At 30.1% G+C, this 21,456-nt stretch overlaps 2 protein-coding genes across 2 annotated transcripts; both read right to left on the reverse strand.

Moving 5' to 3' along the window:
- Positions 1–2,696: 2,696 nt before the first annotated feature.
- On the reverse strand, positions 2,697–5,762 carry LOC103572021 (putative ankyrin repeat protein RF_0381). The gene is made up of 2 exons (XM_053740306.1): positions 4,652–5,762; positions 2,697–2,713 (listed from the first exon to the last, which is right to left on the reverse strand). The coding sequence occupies exons 1-2, from the start codon at positions 5,760–5,762 to the stop codon at positions 2,697–2,699; spliced, it is 1,128 nt and encodes a 375-aa protein (XP_053596281.1).
- A 13,111-nt stretch (positions 5,763–18,873) lies between these two features.
- Positions 18,874–21,167, reverse strand: LOC103572015 (heat shock protein 68). The gene has a single exon (XM_008550397.1). The coding sequence runs from the start codon at positions 21,112–21,114 to the stop codon at positions 19,198–19,200; it is 1,917 nt and encodes a 638-aa protein (XP_008548619.1). The 5' UTR covers positions 21,115–21,167; the 3' UTR covers positions 18,874–19,197.
- Positions 21,168–21,456: the final 289 nt, after the last annotated feature.

Here is a 21,456-nt window from a genome sequence, read left to right on the forward strand (position 1 = left end):
TTATCAACATTATAAAATGACTAATCTTCCTGCAATATACCTTCGTCTATTCTTATAGATCAACACCGGGAAAGTTTAGAATGGCTTCAACGCAACCGAAGTCCATGGACAGTAGTTCTCGAAAAATGGATAAATACATTTGAAGTCAGAAACCAGTCGTCTTACTCAACCGTCAACGATTACCTAAAAGAATGGAGTATTTTTAACGACTCAAGAAGCGTTGAATTGGTAATGTTCAGTTTACCATTTCATTATTAATTTAAGTGACAGTTTTTGAATTGAAACAAAAATTTTAAAAAACAGTTGTTTAAATTTTGGTTACATATTTTTACAGATATCTATTGATTTTCAATTAATGTACCCGGGAAAAGAAGTGAATTTTCAAAATAATTGGGATATGTTTTTCGAAAAAATAAAAATTTTAAGACCTGTGAAGTTTACAAAAGAAAAATCGATTCAACTTTTGAAAGAAAAGTTGAGATTGCTGGGAGAAGATGAAAAAAGTAGAAATCGTAAGTAAACAAATTTTTCGTTATTACTAACGAATTATAAAGTACATATTTTTTTTGTGCGATCTTACTATATTATTAAAAACGACGCATATAAATGTATAGAAGTAGGTGGGATAGAATAAGGGATAAGCTTACGTATTAAAAAACCTTATTATTTATATCTTGAAATAATTTAACAAATTTAAAAATCTTGCAGGTAAGTTATTAATTGAGATGACCATTCTAGCTCATTTAATCCCTCCTAAGAGTCGACGCAGCAGAAAAGAAAAAATTTCGACTCAAGAAGCCATCGACAATATTTACGTTTTCGCAAAAGTATGTACTAATATATATGGTATTATAAATTGATGTTATTTGTGGTATTATAAAATATTACATTTGGTTCCAGACCGCTAGTGACATCGAAGAAATAATTCTAAAACTGCAGAATGAACACTTGCTGAGAAAGGAAACGGTTCAACCGTACCTTATTATACAGGGATCCTTGGATGACTACAGTCAAATTTTGTTAGTTATTGATCATATTCGTTATGAATTCAAATCAATAACTAACGCATTTGACTGCTTATTCAAGCTTTATCACGTTTTCCACGCCAAATTCCCAAAAGCAGGTTTTCATCTGTATCTCCTCATCCAAAGATGTATTTATAAAATAGTGACGAAATTTGATTATCTGCCATCAAGTATAAAAGATACTGTCGAAATTTTTATGAAAACTGTATAATAGTTTTAAATCGTTAGTTTGTGATAAATATGAAATATGTTAATTGTAAGAGAAATATTTTATGACTGAGATTTAAGTACATTTAAGTTGTTAAAATAAGATTAGGTATGAAAATATTTGATAAGTTAAATTTAAGTATATCTTGGTTATTAAAATATTTTTTTTTATCACATAATAGACAAATTTAATTAAAAAATTATATACCTCTGTTCGATTTCATATATTAAAAACGTAATTTATGAATTAGTTACATTTTAATTAATTTATTAAAAAATCATTACATTTATATTCATTTTTTCTTTCATTTCTCCTTTATATTTTTTTCCACTCCTTAATACAATTTCAATTGCGATTTTTTCTGTCGCAATAATATCTTAAACAGTATTTTTGAGAAAAAAGTTAATAGCAATGGGTTGTAGCTTCACAAAAATTTTTTAATCAGAACTAATTAGCTGCAATTAAAAAAATAATGATAGTTTAAATTTCAATAGAATACTGAACACAGTATATGAAACTATCACGAAACGCTTGCAACGTATAAAAAAAGTAAATTTTCTTATAAAAATTCGGTAAAAAAAAAATAAATTTAATTCATATGGAAGAGTTACCATTTGAGACCACTTCAAGACCAGTTTTGTATATTTGAAAAAGTACTGATTTAACATATTATAGAATACGCAATGACAGAGTTACTTTCTTAGTTGTGTGAAAATAATTGAATACTTAACACTATTATGATAAAAAGTTTTATTTTTTATGCGTACATATCAATTAAAATTAAATATCTAGCGCGACAAAGATAGAGAAATTTTTATTCCTTACAATGGGAAGGAGAAAAAAGTGGAAGCGTTAGTGAAAAAATCCAAGAGAAAACTTTCTTGGCTTAAGACTCTAGTAACCTTCGCCTGAGATTGCTACTGTGATTGGCCTAAGAGAATACAGTTGGAACCAAGAGTTGAATTGTTTTAAACTAACTACCTTTATTTTTAGTTCAAGTTAATACCGTTTATTGTTTCAAAACATCATATATCTTTAATGAAGAGTATCACTTTCTTCTACTAAATATTTTAATTTCTTGGTTTAAGTAAGTGACATATTTAGGCTAAGATAAATCTTTATTATACTAAGACATAAAAATTTTTAAAATAAGTTATTGTGATATTGGGCGAAGTGTAACCGATGTATTCAATTAAGATTTTTTTTTTTAATTCAAGATTTAAAATTCAAGAAATTATTTTACTTCGTACAAGAAATTTTTGGTTTTCATTCCACCTACTAAAAAATTTCTTGGATGAAGAAAAATTTTCTCGAATTAAGAATTTTTTTTTTCTGTGTATTAACTGTCTAAATAATAGTAAAAACCCTGATTAAATATAATGATTTGATAGGATTAAAAGCATTAATTTTTTTATCATTTTTAATCCATCCTAAGGATATATATCGATTTTAAAATTTTACTATCAACTCATTCTTAATACTGTAAGTCAAATTATAAATTAATTTAAAAGTATCAATAATTTCAAATCATTCCGAATACTTTTTAATCCTAAACTAATATTTGAATTTCTGTCACCGGTTAAGCGGAGAAAGGAGTATAGTAAAATTACTAAACTATAGTAAAATTTACTAACAGATATGAAAAAATTACATTCTGTATTGTAATTATTACTAAACGTTTAGTAAAATTTACTAGTTAATAATAATCACTTAATAAGATATTCAAAATTACTATGCAATCTATTTTTTGCTAACACTATTATATTTTTTTACTATCTGTATAGTAAATTCTACTGTGTATAGATAAAATTAAAAGTTGTTGGGGGGGACCATATACAAATATGTATTAAAAGTTCTGAAACTTTTGTCCAAAAGAGACATCGGGCCGTCAGACATAGGAAATGACTCGCGCGCGGAAGATCAAGGTTTGAATCTCGGTCGAACAAGTGTTTTTTTAAAAAAACAAAAATTGACACCAACACCAATACAGATGACATAAATAACAATGATAATCAAAATGATGGCAATAATAATAAAAAGTTGAAAGCTAATAAAAATTTAATTTGATTTTTTTCCATTCTAATATAGTAAAATTTACTAAACGGGATAGTAAAATTTACTTAATATAACTAAAAATTAATATGCAATATAGGAGATTTTTCATAGCCAGTATATGAGAAATTACTAAAGGACTTGTAAAATATGCTTATCTGTTTATTAATTTTTCATATAAATCACAAGCGTTTCAAAATTACTATATTTTCTGCTCCGTATATAAAATAAAACGACAAGCCAATATTAAACATTATTAATCATATTAAATATTTTTTAATCCTAAAAATAGAATAAAAATGATTAGAAAACGCCCGGGTCAACAAACTAGATCTCTTTTTAAATAAATGATAAATTTATTTAATTAAAAGTCCATAATTTGATTCAGTTTTGTCGTTGCAAATTTTCAGAACTAAAATTTTAAAAGTTCAAGAATTAATCTAGTTTTGTCTGCCCGTCACACAATTTTTTTTTAAAACAACAGGTCGAACACAGCTTAAAATTTGTGTAAAAGATCAAAAACAGATCAAATAATCCAATTAGACTAAAATCAGATCAAACTTTTCGGTCCGGGTAAATCAGCAACAGATTAAAATTTTTATAGAAGTTCAATAACAGACCAAGTAGTCCAAATACAGCCCAGTTAGACTAAAATCAGATCAAATTTTTTGACCCGGGGCATTAAAAATTTCTCAAACATTTCGTTTAAATAGGAAACCTAATTACAAATTATAATCTACCTAATAATATTATTTCAGTTTGTCATACGTAATTAAGTATAAATTTACATACCGTTTCAGCGGTGGTCATTTATTGTAGGCTGCTTTTTCAAAATTCTTCCAAATAATATTAATAATTATAAATCTTATCATCTACTTATTCATAGTACTTGAAAACTAAATATTCGAAAAATTGATATTATTAATTACTTAGAGACCAAATTCTTCATGCAGTATTAATTTGAAAAAATATTGTTTATAATTAATCTACATCTAAACTTAAAGTAGTTCTAAAAATTAACTAATGTTATCAAAAAAAAAAAAAAAAGTTGTTATTAAGATTAAAAATTTTTTATTTAAAATAAACAATTAAAAAAATTTATTTACAAATGTTTACAATTAATATTAGTTATTATAATTTAATTATTGAGATAGTAATCTCAAGTCGTCATTCGATAAGTGATTAAAAATATTTCTTAAAAATACATGTGGCAAATCATAACGGAATAAATCATACAAAAAATCTTGAGATTTGACTAACAATTTTTTTCTCTCCTCTCCTTTTTTAAGTTTATATAGTATTAATTTTTCATACAATTTAAATAATTTTAAGTCTGTTTTATTAATAGAATGAACATGGGTTAAACCTATAGCTAATTTATTAACACTCATAACTAACACACTGTGATAACTTAAATTACTCTCACCAATTTTAGTCTTTTTCATAATGTTCACATCACTCATACAATCGTCATAATAACAGTCAAATTCTTCACCGCTGATCGCTTGTAGATTTCTCTTGTTCAGATACACATTAGCCGCACACAGTTCAACAATATGCTCTAAAATGGTTTCTACTGTTTCCAAATTACGGCTATTATCGTTGTGTATGTTTTCAGAGAATTTCACAAGAGCCAAATCAAGTGCTGTTTGGTTATGTTTGTTGACAACGTTGATGTCCGCACCATTTTTCAATAGGAAACCCAAAATATCACGGCTACCTTCTCTAACAGCCAAATGAATCAGAGAATTATCATCTTCGTCAGTAGCCGTTACAGGATTCCCACTGTTATTGAGGAATAGTTTGAATATTTCCAAATTATCTGACTCGAAAGTCAGCGAAAGGCAAGGTCCGAAAGATCCATGATTCAAAAACTTAACTTTTGCCCCACGATCGAGAAAAAGTTTGACGATACGAATCTTATTGAGTCGTATTGCCAAGTAGACAGGGGAGTGGTAAAAATCGAGATTTCTGTGGAAATTTAGGTCTTTCAGCAGTAACTCGACGAAATCAATTTTGTTTAAAATTGTGGCCAAAGCCAGTGGTGTCCATTTATAAGAAGTATTCAGCAAACTGACATCGTCGATTCCTGCAGTGAGATCAGCTCCAGACGCTATTAAAAATTCGGCGATTTGGTAATGATTTGATTTCACAGCGGCATGCAATGCCGTAAACTTATCACCACTACACGACATGATATTAATGTCTGCACCATGATCAACAAGTTTTTTCACTAATCTAAGATCACCTCGACCGACAGCTTGATGGAGTGCAGTCCCATACGATTCCGTGTTGAGATTAACGTCCACTTTGTTCAACAGAAGATCGTCGATGAATTTGTCGTCACCATGCTCAATTGCTAGTTGCAAAATACTGACATCTCCGATGTTTTTCCACTGAAATCGCGTGTTAATATTAACGGCACCATTTTTCACTAACTGACGAAGACTTTTCACTTCACAATTGCTGATATCCATTTTAATAAAATGATGAAATATCAATAGATGTTAATAAAATGATAATCAATGACAATTAAAACTTGTTTGACGAAGTTTTAACAAGTTAAGGTAATAGCGATGGGTCTTGATAAAAGAGCAACTATTTCAAGAATAACATGGAATCTTTAGAATGACTGAAGCCCTCATTATTTCCCCCTCCATAATAGAAATGAAGAAAGGGCCTATCCCCACTCATGATTTTCAAAGCCTATGATGGGATAGTTCTTAGAAGTAATGCCTTCCTTTCCCCCTCCATAACCACGACAGCCATAGGACTCAAGTTGCCCCCCCCCTCTCCACTCTTTTACTACTGAAACCTACGTCAGGTAGAACTCAAAAGTACTTACCCAGGACTTTAATTACATAAAAAAATGGCTTATTGAAAAACTTTTAACCTTTACTTCGTATTTCTTTAACTTTCAGCAGTTACTGAAATTTTTAAAGACTAATATTATGAATATTATGACTTTTATGAGTGTTAATAAATCATATTTGGACTCAAACACATTGATTGAGATACCAAAGAATAATTATATATACCCACATGAGAATACCATATATGATAAATATTCGTATATAGAAATAGTATATTGTACAACTAGTGTGGTCGAGGCACTCAAAATTTGAAGTGTCCCATTTTTACCCCTTTCCCCTATTACGGGAGTGGGGCATAATAAACTTCTGGGGGCAAAATGGGCTGACATTTATATTACATATAAGCCCTCATTTCTTAAGGGGTCCAGTTTGCCCCACTTTCTCTTACTTGTCGCACGCAGATAATCGTTTAACGCACACAAATGACGTGGAAACAGTTGAATGGGCCAACACCTATTTGGTGAACAAAAGTGCGTGCACTAAGATAGCACTTAAATTGAATAAATGATAAAAAATACATAATAAATATGGGAACTTATAAGTGGCCAAAAACGATATATATTTTCTTATGCCTGTACCTATATGGAAACCGTATACTATATACATGCACGGTAAAAAGAGCGGTGTTAAAAATGAACTCATTTAAACTCCGCAGCTTATAGAACGCAAAAAATATCTTGGCACACATACAGACACACGCACTCAAACACGCAATCGCACACATGCACACACACAAGAGCGCACACTGCTGCCAGTAGTTAATTACAGTCGAAATTATTCTTTGATAACTTGTCTCTATATTAGTATACAATTTGATCCATTTTAGTGAAATCGAAGAAGTGTAGAGATAATTTGATGTGAATAAATGAGTCAAAAAAAAAAAAATAGATCGATCATATAACTCCCTCAGCGCTTTCGTTGTATAAAGTTTTATGTAAAAACGTTCAGGCGGTATGAAAGATTATCATTTTTTGATATTTCATGAGATTTTTATTCGGCAAAAAATTGCTTAAATATTTTTATCCGTACGGAGTATATAAATACGTACAAGTTATATGTTTTCCGCCGACATGTATGGAGCCCAGACTTAAATTACAATACGCCTATTAAGTCATCGAAGAAATTTGTGAGTTGTTGCATATAATAATTCTAACCCTCTGTACAAAATAAAATTCTCCCCAAAGACGGCAATGAAAATGACATTAAATACTAATCTTCAAAATCTGCCTCGGATTAACTCATTGTTTATGCTATGTACCTGAAGTTTCAGACCCCTCTGGCGCGTCATATCGGTTCTACTTCCATTAAAATTGTTATAAAGGGCACTCTAATTCTTTAAATCCTAATCCAAATACAATAGGTGGCTAGACTAACATCAAGTTTAAACAACAAATTTTAAGGCTTAATGACTCAGAATTGTTGAAAGTAAATAGTGTGTTGAAGAAAATATGGTAATTATTTCGATTTAAAATTTTAAATGTGGGTTATTTACCCTATGTATCGTAAATGAGGTTTTCAATACTCGAATCATAGTTATATGAGGGTGTTGAAAATAAAATAACATTCGAGCATTAAGGGAAACTATTAAGCAAGGCTGTTAATCTGACCTCACTTTATGAGTTTTATCTGCTTTTACGAAACGTAGGATATTTAAAATCAGTAGCTTGTCTATTCTAGTTTCCATGGTCGGCAGAAACCTAAAAATGACTTCCAAAACCTACTTTTCAATGGTTGGAAGAGATCTGTGATGATAGTAATAATTTTTTTCACTTTTCAATTCAGAATAGTTATTATTTTGAGAATATAAATATATCAATTGCACTGAAAAAAATAATCGATAATGGTTACCGATTTTTTTCGGTAGCAGTTAACGATTTCCAATCAGTAATCTCTACTGATTTTAATCGGTAAGTAATTGTTAGCTGTTTGGCTTAAAAGAAGTCATTTATATTTATTAAAGTTAAACGTCACTTTTCATAGACAGAAATATTCACAAGGTATGGTTATCGTTACTGAAATTGATGATAACAACATTTGCCACCACCGCACGATTCTGTCATTGAAACACCTCACCGATTTTTGACCGATTTAACCAATAAAACTTCAGCAAGCTTTCTTTTACACTCTTCTTCAGAATCAGAAAAAAGTCAAAACATATCAGGCCTATCAATATTCTCGCCAAACCGGACCCAGCTTAAAGCACCTTCCCCAATAAAACACTAACTTATAACGTAAACCGAAACGTTTAAAGTTCTCGCAACGTATAAGAATACTTGAAGAGAAAGTCGATTTACTTACAGATACTTAAAGAAAAAAACTATAAAATAGACATTGCAACAACAACAACAACAAGCAATCCTGTGCAACAAGAAAAACAACAATAAACTACTAAGCAGCAACAACAAACTACTAAGCAGCAACAACCTCATTACTCTCATGTCACTTTAACGGAATCCGTCGTAACCGTCGATAATAAAGAGGTAAATTAAAAATCAGTACAAATCATCTGTTTTACTTTTAAGTTGACCACTTTCTAAAATCATTTAAACTTGAATATCACCCTGATTAAAAAAAAAACGGTTTGATACGTTTAGAAATGATTTCAAACGATTTAAATCGCGGTTTTGAGAATGCCGTAAAAATGCCGTAAATTTTCGGCATTTATGCACATGCCGTAAATTTACCGTAATAATTTGGTATTAATATGGTTATATTGGCCAGTTTTTTTCCTGTAGTAATGCCATATACTTTCTGTACTTATGCTGTAGAGTTACCAGATTACTACAGTAATATTATTATAAAAATGCCGAACTTTTACTGAAAAAATGCTGCAAAAAAACTATAACAATACCGAACTTTTACCAAAAAAAAGCTGTATAAAAACTATCATACGATAATGTTATAATAATGAAATCGTTGTTTTTGTGATAATAATACTGTCAGTATCCTGCAATTTTGCCAGATTTACGCTGATGAAATAGAAAATTGTAAAAAATATGGTTTTATTTTTTGTTCGCTTCTGCATTTAACATCATTGAAAATGTGCAAAATGTAATATTTTTTATTTTATTTTATTGGTTCACACAATTCTTATTTAAACAAAAACATGTAAGTGAAAATAACTATCTGTGAGAATTGATGTTTTCAATTTTCTAAAGTTTGTTTGTATCCATCTAAATACAATTAGTAACATCTTTCAAGTAATTGATTTGGCATAATGGCTACCAGATCAGACTTTGAATAATTAAGTCTCGGAATCGAGTCCACGAGTTAACGGGTTTTTTTTTTTTTTTTTTTTTCATGACAGTTATTGCATATAACTTTATAAGGTTATATATAATAATATAAAATTAGATATAACTACATAAAATTTTATACAATTATATATAAATTTTTTTCTGGGTAGAACGGTTAGATGCTGCAAAAATGCCGAAAATATATAATAAATATGCTGTATAATTACTGTTTTAATTCTGTGAAAATACCGTATTTTTTCTGTTTTATTACCGTAAATATTCTGAATTTATTTCGTAAATTTTTGGTAATAATACGGCAAAAAAACTGGCCAAAATAACTCGAGTAATACCATATTCATGCGATATTTATACCGTACAATTTCGGTATTATTTCGGTATTTCCAAAACTGCGAGGGTTAATTTTAACACGATATAAATATACTAGTCGTCATTGAGTAAATCGCTTTGTTTAATCAAGATAGCACGTTATACTTTAAAACCAAGTGTATTACAAGTGTATTTTTTAACACCCATTACATATGTTCCATGTTTTAAGCCATAAGTAAAACTACACAGAAAAAAAAATATCTTGAGTCAAGAAAATATTTTTGAAGACAAACGGTTTCGGGAACCAAGTCAAGATTTTCTTGAGCCAAGAGAATTTGTCTTGGTTAAAAAAAAGTCGTCTTGGTCGGAGAAGATTTCTACTTTATCTGAGAAAATTTAGGTCTCCAAAAAAATTTTCTTGAATCAAGAATATTTATCTTCAGTCGAGAATTTCTTTTTTTCTGTGTATAGTTTTTTGTAGTCACTTAAAACACATTTCATGGTATGTTAAATATCTGTAGGTTGCAAAAAGCGTTTCAATGTTATTCAGCAAGTGTGTTAATTTGGACTACATACTTGGTTTTCTAGTGTAATAATGATAATGTTATGAAAGTAAAGTTTATTGATATACCAGTGAATTTCATCTATTAGTGTATTGACTAATATCTCATACAATTTTTTAATATGTATTATTCTATTTACTTTAGCTCATATTAATCAATAACAAACCGTTTTCGATGGAACAACTGGCAAAAATTTTGAAATGTAACACTATGCGTAAACGGGCAAATATGGTGATGAGAAACTTATGGCCACCAGATGAAATGAAATTCATGTACTTGAAGCCTCAGCCAAAGTCAGAAACTCCAGAAATCGTAACATCTGAGCAACGTAAAGAAGTTAGAGGTATGTGTATAACCCTTTCCTCGCGGTTTTGGAAATACCGAAATAATACCGAAATTATACGGTATAAATACTGCATAAATATGGTATTACTCGAGTTATTTTAGCCAGTTTTTTTGCCGCATTATTAACAAAAATTTACGAAATAAATTCCTAATATTTACGGTAATAAAACAGAAAAAATACGGTATTTTCACAGAATTAAAACAGTAATTATACAGCATATTTATAGTATATTTTCGGCATTTTTGCGGCAACAAATCGTTCTACCCGTAAAAAAATGTATATATAATTATATAAAGTTTTATTCAGTTATATATAATTTTATATAATTATATAGAACCTTATAAAGTTATATATTAAATAACTGTCATAAAAAAAAAAAAAATAAAATAAAAATACCCGTTAACTCGTGGACTCAATCCCGAGACCTATTTGTTTAAAGCCTGATCTGGTAGCCATTATGCCGAATCACTTACTTGAAATATGTTACTAATTGTATTCAGATGGATACAAACAAACTTAAGAAAATTGAAAACATCAATTTTCACAGATAGTTATTTTCACTTACATGTTTTTGTTTGAGTAAGAATTGTGTGAATCAATAAAATAAAATAAAAAATATTACATTTTGCACATTTTCGATGATTTTAAATGCAGAAGCGAACAAAAAATAAAACTATATTTTTTTACAATTTTCTATTTTATCAGCGTAAATCTGGCGAAATTGCAGGATACTGATGGTATTATTATCACAAAAACAACGATTTCATTATTACTACATTATCGTACAATAGTTTTTTTACAGCATTTTTTCAGTAAAAGTACGGCATTTTTATAGTAATATTACTGTAGTAATCTGGTAACTCTACAGCATAAGTGCAGTAAGTATATGGCATAACTGCAGAAAAAAAATTGGCCAAAATAACCATATTAATACCAAATTATTACGGTAAATTTACGGCATGTGCATAAATCCCGAAAATTTACGGCATTTTTACGGCATTCGCAAAACTGCGAGGGTTTGAATTTTTTTATCATCCCTTAATTTTTGTGGCTGGTGTATTTTGAAATTCTTATAATCGTAAAATTTCTTATTAAATATTTTAACTTGGATATTTTAAACATCGAATAATCATAAGTAGGCCATGTTAATTTATTCTGACTTTATTTCTCACTTTCGATCATGATTTAACTATTAATTTTAATTATTGACAATGAAAATGTAATAAAAACTTTAAATTTCTTAATGATACGAATTAAATTTCTAAATCAGAGAAATGTGTAAAAAACTTTATTGAAAAACGGGGAAATATCGAGGAATATTAAAATAGTTTCTTTGTAGCCACTCTGGATAATTATTTTTGTAGGAAATCCAACGCTCTAAAGACAAAAAAAGTCTCTTATCGTTTTTTGATAAATCCAACTGTTCAAAAGTTATTTAGGCTTGAGGTCACATTTATAGTAAATTTTCAGATCTTTTTACTTTTCCGGTGAAACTATCAATTTCCTCCTAAAATGTCATGGGTACTTATTCGTAGGTAATTTTATTATTTACATATTATTATTTCGAATAAAATTTTTCAAAATTCCGCATTGTTTTCTACTTATTTTGATTTTAATGTCAAAAGTAAAAATCAAAGATAAAGAGATTTCGAAATTTACTATAAATTGGATTTTAAGCTCAAGTAACTTTTGAAAAGCTGAACTTATAAAAAAAAATCGGTCTGTCGGTTGACCCTGCGGGCCAGCCCCAAAACTTCCCGCTGTTTTCGACCTCAAAGAGCTTGAAAACATTAGTGTAGATATATTTTCGAGCTCTTCGAGCTCGAAAATGCTATCACATGCAATTGTTTTTTTATGTTCTTTTCAAGCTCTAACAAGTTATCTGTTATGCTGAAGTTTGAAAATTTAAGAATCGAAAATCATCAATTCAGCGGTTTTTAAAATTTAGTTCCTGATTTTGTTCAGTAAAATAAGTGTATTGAGGCAGAAATCAATGTCGGGGATCAAAATCAAGATTTAAATAAATTTTGACTCATGTAAGAAGCAATAAAATATGAAATATCCGATAAAAATATTAAAAACTACGTTTTATCGATTTTTTTGTTGATAATATGATTTAAACTAAAAACCAAGTTCGATGACATTATATGATTGAAAGAAACCATAAAAAAGATGAGTTGGTATGATGTCAGCCACATTTTAGTACGTTATATTATGATTTATCCGAAAAAAATAACATAAAATGTTATTTTTTTAAATTTTCAACGCCGATATCTTTTGAACTAATCAATTGATTTTGATAGTTGACGTGGCAATCGGCGCGTTTTATTGAGTTCTAGAGCTGATTAAAATTTGAAATCGATCGCGTCAGTCGTTTCGAAAATAATTAGAAAAAACCGTTTTACACCATTTCTTTCTCCCGCGATAACTCTCGAACGAATTATCCGATTTTGATGTTTGAGGTGGCAATCGACGCGTTTTATTGAGTACTAGAGCTGATTAGATTTTGAAGTCGATCGTATAAGTCGTTTTTGAGAAATCAATAAAAAACTAAAGAAAGAATTTTTTTTTTTTTTCGTAATTCGCAAATATTTTCGAGTCTATTTGATCAAATAATCTGAAATTTTCAGGAAAGTTGAAGGCCAACAAGCTCTTTCGATTGCCACCTCAACCATCCAAATCGATTCATTAGTTCAAAAGTTACAAAGAGTTTAGACACACACACACACTCGGACATCATTCTGAAAATAGTCAGAATAGCTTCCTAGGACCTCAAAACGTCGACATCTGATGAAAACTCGATTTTCGAAAATCGGGGTGAAAACAATAACTTCCCGAAATTTTTGAAAATCGTCGATTTTCTTAGCGGGAAGTTAAAAAATTATGATGTAGCATAGTCACATATATAATAAAGAAGGTAATCGATCGTCTGGTAATTGATCGAACTCAACAACTGGCTTAGGATCTTCAGCTGCCTTGTAGCTACGACATTGATAAACTTCACCGCTAAGACTAGCTAATCACAAGTAAGTACCCCCCGCTTGTTTACAGCCATTCCTGATGACCTAATTAATATTGCGAATCAATAATATTTATAATTTTCCCAAAAAATCTGCCTGAAATAATCGTTCGTTGCTCACAGTAAGTGATGCGCGTACAGAAATACATGTCGTTTGTAAGCCTGCAGCATAACGTAACAGAAACCCCCAGCGACCTAATTCCCACAAAAGATGAACCCGCGGTGGAGGCGCACCGCCAATGCTACCATCAACTTATTTTTTTTTACAAGCTGGGAGAGAATTGATGTAAGTATTACTGGTTGGTGGTTTAAATTTCCTTATTTATCGCGGTTTAAAAATTTTTTATTAATGGACGGAGATAAGCGAAGACGTGTCAGCCATCAAAAAATCAATTTCTGATATTTTTGTACTAAATAATTCCTTAGTAACTGAAAAACTTTTTGAATCATAAAATTTAAAAAATTGTTGAGACAAATAAATCATCTGGGATTAAATTTTTTGTAAAATTGAGTTTATTAACTTGAGTTTAAATGCTAGATTGCTGAGGGCAAGTAATTAACTATAATAAAAATTCAAGTAGTATCATATATGATCACATACATCATATATGGTCATATATCAGGTGTGATTACATGCATCGTATATGATCATACATCAGATATGATCACATACGTCATATACGATAATATATCAAGCATGATCGTATATGATAATAAATCTGATCATATATAATGATATTTTGTATTATACAGGATCATATTTCGTATCTAATCAGATATAACTATTCATATATGATCATATCTGAGTATTTTTTTTTAATGATGGTTATAATAAAATTTTATAAAACAAAAAAAATTCAAAAATGTACACGGAGAAAACGAGTCTCGAAAATATAGTAATAATTACAATATTTTAGTAAAATTTACTAACAGAAATGAATAAATACATTTTATTTTGTAATTATTCCAAAACGTTTAGTAAAATTTACAGTTCAGTAATTATTACAACATACAGATTTTAAAAATTCCTATACGTAATAGATTTTTTACTATCATGATTGAATTTTTTTTAAACAGAGTTGTAAATTTTATTACATCAATTTTTAATAAATACAATACAACGGAAAGTATATTTTACAAAGCAATATAGTAAATATTACATTTCTGAGATTTGATAAATTATTGAACGGAATATAAATTTTGCTATTCATGAAATAAAATTTACTACGTGTATTATGAATTTTATTATGCGCATAAGAAATACTACTAAGTACATAGTATACAAAAATTACTAAACGTTTAGTAATTTTGTACTATGTTGAAATCATATCGTTGTAACCCGGCGAGCGCTCCACTCAGTTCTGCCCAAACGGCTTTGGAATAGTGTGTACTGTTAACCTGTCTTCAGGAAGCATAACCTATAAAATTGTATAGTGATTATTTGAGTGAAGGTGAAATATATATGCATGTGCTTGTGATCAAGAGAAGTGAAAATGGAACTGCCGGTTATAGACGCTCCTTTGGAATCTAACAGCATCTTAATATTTATTATATTATTATATATAATCATAATTAATGTCTTTTCCTACAAATACACAACATATTGTACTATGACAATAACTTTTTAAATTAAATGTTTTGTTATAACAATAATAGCAAATTAAATCATTTATTTATCCTTTATAGACTCACTGAATTTTTTATGATGAATAATTTTTAAATTAGATAAATAGTTATAAATCTAGTTAACACTAAATTGTCAACTAGTGTACAGTCAACTATGCTCGAATCAATGATTTCAAATTAATTAATTATACTTTAAAAATGTAATTGTTTACAAATCTTTTTAATAGTCACATATATATATTTGTTTATAAGTATGAAAAGATTCATGTATTAAGATAAAAAAATGCATTATGCATTTATTAATAATTCGTATAAATATATTATTTTTTACAATCAGTTAATTTTAATTCTTACTTTTCAAATTACGGAAGCTTATTGTAATTATTAATTGCAATTATTCCTAAGCAGGTTTTGTACTATTCCATATTTGCGATGTATATTTTACTAAAGAGTATAGTAAATATTCCAATATTCGTACTTTAAAAATTACTAAACGATTTACAATTATTCCTAAGCAGGTTTTGTACTATTCCATATTTGGGATGTATATTTTACTAAACAGTATAGTAAATATTCCAATATTCGTACTTTCAAAATTACTAAACGACTTACAATTATTACTAATGAGGTTTTATACTATTTCATATTTGAGATGTATATTTTACTAAGCAGTATAGTAAATATTCCTTTATCCGTATTGTAAAAATTACTAACCATGATAAGTAAAATATACTAATGTGATTAATAATATTTCCTATATTTTCAATAGCGGTTCAACATTACAATCTAAATATAGTAATTTTTACCCATATTTTTTAGTAAAAATTACTATATTTTTTTCTCCGTGTAAGCATAATTATTTCAGAAAATTAAACTTAAGAAATATTAACAATTTAATTCAAATAATAAATATGCTGCTACTAATAGTTACATGTTGTATCATTAAATTTATATTAGAAATTTAAATTATAATTAAATTTTAATTTTAATTACATTTAAAGCAAGTAATCAATAGTAAGTAATTAGTATAATTAGTAAAGTTGAATAATTATATAATTAATTAAACAAAAAAAAAACATGATTCATTCGACAGTAAAAAATTACTAAACAAATAAACATATCATTTTGTTTAATTCATGTAATTTAATTTAATTATTATAAGCTACTCATTTCTTTAGCCATAATTATTATTTACGAGACAAATAAACAATTAAAAATTACGAGATAAAGAAACAATTAATTTACTTGTAATTAATTAAATTAACTTACGCAAATTAATTAGATTTAAACGTAAAATTTTTTTTTTTCTGTTTTTTTTTATTAAAAAAATTATTTTGTCTCAGTTGTTTGTTTACTTTAATTATTAATTAATCAATACTGTTAATTTTTAATAACTATTACTAATAATAGAAACAAGAAATTAAACTAGTGGAATTTCTTTTTAATTGTAACTATAAATTAATTACTAATAATAATCAATTTTTTAATTAAATACGTACTTGCTTAATGTAAAAAAAAAATTGCAAATTACCAATTATTATTAGTTCACATATAATAAAAAAATAGAGCCGTCGTCGCTTACTTTTTGTTTCTTGTAGTCGGGCAAAAGTGGATTCTCGCCAATATCGCTTGTTCCATCTTCACCATCGGAATATTCACGTTTTGTTGATATTGGAAAATAATTGAGAAGTATAAAATCATTTTCAAATGTCTTCATATACTCATCAGTAACATGACGCTGCATATTCTTCCATTTATGCTCTAAGCTCATATCAATGGTCGCAAATATAAATTTCTCATTCAGTAAGACTTCGACTGTTCGCTTATCCGATGTGATATTTATGTCCAGTCGATATTGATTTAATTTTAAATTAAAAAAAACAACCGGATATTGTTTATCGTTATATTCACGATATATACAATTTATTAATTTTGATATCAGTCTTAAATTGCATGGACGGCCATTTACAAAAAAAAAATTGATGGTCTTGTGTCTCCCGACCCATTGAATGTTTGCAACTGCTTATACAAAAGTCCCATTTTACATTAGGTAATAAGAACAAATCTAAATCATATTTTTTGCCATCTTCGAATCAACTTCCACTAGTTCAACTTCACCGACTCCTCTTAGATTTTCGTTGCCAAAAATACTGCAAGCGTTACCAAAAATGGTATAAGCTCCATGTGTCTCAAAGATAAGTTCTTCATTGTTATCAACTGTGTTAGTACACTTTATACAGATTCCTATGGATACTAAACCATATTCATGTAGAAATCGTATGGCTTTTGAAAACTCACGATCTATATTGTTTTTTAATTCTTCTCTTTTATCTGGAAGTCTGTCAAATATATTTTTAATATAATTTAGAAATATAAATTTATTCTAATTTTTGGTATTTGAAACATGCTAATGCGCTTCCGTTATAAGATGGCACAAGAATTTTAATTTTTTCTAATGCCAAAATATCTTCAATTTCATCCAGTAAATAAGAAAAATTTCTTGACATTTTTCGAGTTATTTTATTTATTATTTATTATAAAAGTTCAATAAAAGACCAAGTAGTCCAAATACAGTCCAGTTAGACTAAAATCAGATCAAATTTTTCGACCCGGGTATAGTTAATGTCCAGATTTTTTTTTTTACGTTTTTTAGTGAGTACCCCATTTAGTCCGCAAAAATGAAATTTTTTTTTGTTTCTACAGTAACTGAAAAATTTTTCTATTTACCTTGAATGTCATTAAAATCAAAAAGATTTTGCGTATTTTAGTCCGCGAAAACGTGGAATTTCCTTAAGTACCCCGTTTTGCTCCCCCACCCTCCCCTCTTTGTAATTAAATATAATAAGATTAAAATAGTCAGCTATAATCGTATATAATTCTAGATGATCATATCTAATAATGTATAACTTTTTCCCTTGTATAAAAATAAAAAGTTATACAGTTTTCTTTACCTCTAAACGTCCGATGTCTACTACCTTAGCGCCAGGTACATTAAGTTTGAACCTACAGTCGAGCATATTCGATCCAAATGCAAAGTAGTATATCGCTAGTATATTAGTATTCATATTTAAAATTATTTTAAATGATCGCTGCTTTAAATATTTGACACTGTACTCCTTGTAAAACTTTGTTATCTACTATATACAGGAAATTGATAAAAAAAATTTTCTAGTTTTTCAAACTTCTACTTTACATTATTATTAATATCTTTGAATAAAAAATTATTTTGACCTTCTCGTTAAGAAAATTGAAAATTTTCAAAAATTCGGGAAGTTATTGTTTTCACCCCGGTTTTTAAAAATTGAGTATTCATCAGATGTCGACGTTTAAAGGTCCCAGAAACCTATTCTGACGTCGAAGGAGTTATTCAAAATGTCGAGATCTAGTGAAATTTTTAATTTCGATACTCGGGGTTGCAAACAATAATTCCGAAATTTTCGAAAATCGACTTTCTTAGCGGGAAAAATTTTATGGAACAAGAAGTCTGGAAAAAATTTCAAATAAATACACATATTTATTATAAAATAAAATAAATTTATTTATTATTGTTTTTGTGTTACATAAATTATGTTTTCGATTTTATTGCAACGTACGTTATTGTTTAAAAAAAAAACTACAATTTATTAATACAAACAATTACAATTAAATTAAAATTAGGGTGAATATGATAACGAGTGAACTTTGATTAATAATTGTTGGATAAACTCGTTTAACTACCGCTCAACTAAACAATTAGTTGCAGAGAACTACAATTAATTTTCAACTGAACAGCAGTTTTACGAATTTTTCTATGAATAACAGTACTGGTTCACTCGATTTCATATTCATCCTAGTACCAGTCTTGGGAGTTTCAATATTTTCTGTTATTATATATGTTTTGTTTGTTTCTATTGGCTTTGTTCTTTTGGAAATGTAAAGATGTTTAGTCAACTTCTTCAACAGTTGGGCCAGAGTTGCTGTCCGGACGATGTTGGGCTCCGTAATTCTGAGCACCCGCAGGGTTACCGCCTTGATGGAGTTTGGTCATGATAGGTGAGCACTGCTTCTGAAGCTCGTCCAGTTTATGCTTGTATTCATCCTGCTCAGCTAAGGTATTGTTGTCTAGCCAATAGATGGTTTCTTCGCATAATTGAGTGACTTGGTCTTTTTCGGACTGACTCAAACGGGATCCGCTGTCCTGGATTGCTTGTTTAACCGAGAATGCGTAGGTCTCAAGTTGGTTGCGTGCTGCGACTTTGTCTCGCTGTTGTTTGTCTTGATCGCGGTAACGTTCAGCTTCAGCAAGCATGCGGTCGATCTCTTCCCGTGATAGACGTCCTTTGTCGTTGGTAATTCGGACATCACTGCTACGACCACTTGCCGTGTCCTTGGCTGTCACATGCAGGATTCCGTTGGCGTCCAAGTCGAAGGTGACATCGATCTTCGGTACACCACGTGGAGCAGGTGCTATTCCACTGAGCTCGAATTTACCAAGCAAGTTGTTGTCCTTGGTCATTGCTCGCTCGCCTTCGTAGACCTGGATGGTCACGGCGGGTTGGTTGTCGGCATAAGTTGTGAATGTCTGGGTCTGTTTGCAGGGTATACGAGCATTGCGTTCAATGATGTTGGTCATCATACCACCTGCAGTCTCAATACCCAGAGATAACGGAGCGACGTCCACAAGAAGAACATCCTGGAGGGTTGAGGTCTTGCCACCCTCACCGGTTAAGATAGCTGCTTGCACCGCTGCGCCGTAAGCCACGGCCTCGTCGGGGTTGATAGATAGATTGAGTTGCTTTCCACAGAAGAAATTCTGGAGCATCGATTGGATTTTTGGGATGCGAGTGGAACCACCAACGAGAACAACGTCATCGATAGATTTTTTGTCGAGCTTGGCGTCTGCTAGTGCTTTTTCCACAGGTTCCAATGTGGATCTGAAAAGATCAGCGCAGAGTTCTTCGAAACGTGCCCTTGAGACTTTGGTGTAGAAATCAATACCATCGAATAGAGCATCAATTTCGATGGTTGCTTCGGTACTAGATGATAGTGTACGCTTGGCACGTTCTGCAGCTGTTCTCAATCTTCTTAACGCTCGTGGATTGGTCTTAAGATCCTTCTTGTATTTTCTTTCAAACTCTTTGCACAAATGGTCCACCAACCGTGAATCGAAGTCTTCTCCTCCAAGATGTGTATCACCGGCAGTTGATTTGACCTCGAATAGTGAGCCCTCATCGATCGACAGGATGGAAACGTCAAAAGTACCACCACCGAGGTCAAAGATAAGCACATTTTTCTCACCTTTCAGGTTCTTGTCTAGACCATAAGCTAGAGCAGCGGCTGTTGGCTCGTTGATGATCCTAAGAACATTCAGCCCAGCAATGGCACCCGCGTCTTTGGTAGCTTGACGTTGTGAATCGTTGAAATATGCTGGTACTGTGATGACCACGTCCTTAACTTTCTGTCCAAGGTAAGCCTCAGCAATCTCTTTCATTTTCGTAAGGACCATCGAACTTATCTCTTCTGGATTGAATTTCTTTACTTCACCGCGGAACTCGACTTGGATTTTAGGCTTTCCTCCCTCGTTGATTACCTTGAAAGGCCAGTGCTTTATGTCACTTTGAACTTTTGGGTCGTCGAATTTTCTGCCGATGAGTCGCTTGGCGTCGAAGACTGTGTTTGCTGGATTCATCGCAACCTGGTTCTTAGCTGCGTCTCCAATGAGACGCTCGGTGTCCGTGAAAGCAACATAACTAGGTGTTGTTCTATTGCCTTGATCGTTGGCGATGATTTCAACTTTTCCTTGTTGCCATACTCCAACACAAGAGTATGTGGTTCCAAGATCAATACCAATGGCAGGCATTGTATTTTATTTAACTTAACTCCTCACTTAACTTCTTAATAGTTCGCTTTGTATTTGTGTACTGGTGCCGGTCTCAGTCTGCGCGCCTGCTTTTATATCGTCGTTCGTGATCGCTGGAATGGGCGTAAACACTCTCGATACTTCGGGCACTCTCGCTGTTATTTCGCATGCTCGAAAAAAATTTATTTATCAATTTCAATTCTGGTTATTATTTAATCGCGATAAATAATAATAAGTTCATTTATAAAAACAAATATATTATCAGTCAATAAATTTGTTTTGGCTTTTTTTTAATTTTTTAATGTCTTTAAAATGATGTAGAATGTTCAAGAATCATGTGAA

Source organism: Microplitis demolitor, chromosome 6 (assembly GCF_026212275.2).
Source record: "Microplitis demolitor isolate Queensland-Clemson2020A chromosome 6, iyMicDemo2.1a, whole genome shotgun sequence".
Lineage (NCBI taxonomy): Eukaryota > Metazoa > Arthropoda > Insecta > Hymenoptera > Braconidae > Microplitis > Microplitis demolitor.